The sequence below is a fragment of the Sinocyclocheilus rhinocerous genome, unplaced genomic scaffold (genome assembly GCF_001515625.1).
Source record: "Sinocyclocheilus rhinocerous isolate Xijiao unplaced genomic scaffold, SAMN03320098_v1.1 scaffold3377, whole genome shotgun sequence".
Classification (NCBI taxonomy): domain Eukaryota; kingdom Metazoa; phylum Chordata; class Actinopteri; order Cypriniformes; family Cyprinidae; genus Sinocyclocheilus; species Sinocyclocheilus rhinocerous.
The window spans coordinates 269568-270305 of record NW_015654499.1 but is presented as its reverse complement, the minus strand read 5'-3'; the positions used below and the strand labels follow the sequence as shown (position 1 = coordinate 270305).

Sequence of the window (738 nt, the reverse complement as noted above, 5' to 3'; positions counted from 1 at the left end):
AAAACAATGTTTTTGTATTCCAGCAGTCTGCGTGTTTATTGGTAATAGACGTTAAACATGAAGAACGCCTTTCTTTCACATTCCTTACTAGCGGACTTACCAAGGGGTTTACGGACAAGAGCTTTGCTGTGAAACAATTCACAGATCAAGCTGGTGAAGATGACACCGGTTTCATTCCTCTAAGAGTCCAACTTTTGGAGCTATAGGCATTATAAAATTTAGAGTCGCTACGAAAAAAAACCCTGATTTCGGCCCGAAGGACAGCATCACCTGAATTCACAAATCATGGAGAATGATATTCGGTATTATTTGCATGTCTATGACAGCGCGCTGCGTATTTATAGCCAAAAGAAATCTGAATATCAAACCGCAAACCATCTTTACTGCGGTTGTTTTGCGAACTAATTTCAGAAAATATTTGAGCGGAGTGTGCTGTCAGGAAGACCCAAGTCATTTAAGAAGCCCTGTGTGCTTTAGGCTCAAGGCAGAATATACGGTAAGCTGAAGGAGGAGAACTTCTTTGGCCCCAAAGAGGAAGTGAAGTTGGAGACACACATCAAAGTAGCAGCTGCAGCAGCAGGAAGGGTCATCGGAAAAGGCGGGAAAACCGTAAGTCGTACATCATTAACATATGGCTGAAAAATGTTCCATGTACATTTGATAAAAGACTCTTAGAATGGAATAGGAAAGTTATTTTTTAACATTATAAATGTCTTCACTGTCACTATATATATATAT

At 39.8% G+C, this 738-nt stretch overlaps 1 protein-coding gene across 2 annotated transcripts in view; it reads left to right on the top strand.

Annotated features, from left to right (window-relative positions):
• The window catches only part of igf2bp1 (insulin-like growth factor 2 mRNA binding protein 1), a 41502-nt gene that overhangs the window by 39153 nt on the left and 1611 nt on the right, over positions 1 to 738 (top strand). For both annotated transcript variants that reach the window (XM_016523895.1, XM_016523896.1), the window contains exon 13: positions 478 to 609. In XM_016523895.1, the coding sequence (XP_016379381.1) occupies positions 478 to 609 (132 nt within the window). The remainder of the gene's footprint in view (positions 1 to 477; positions 610 to 738) is intronic.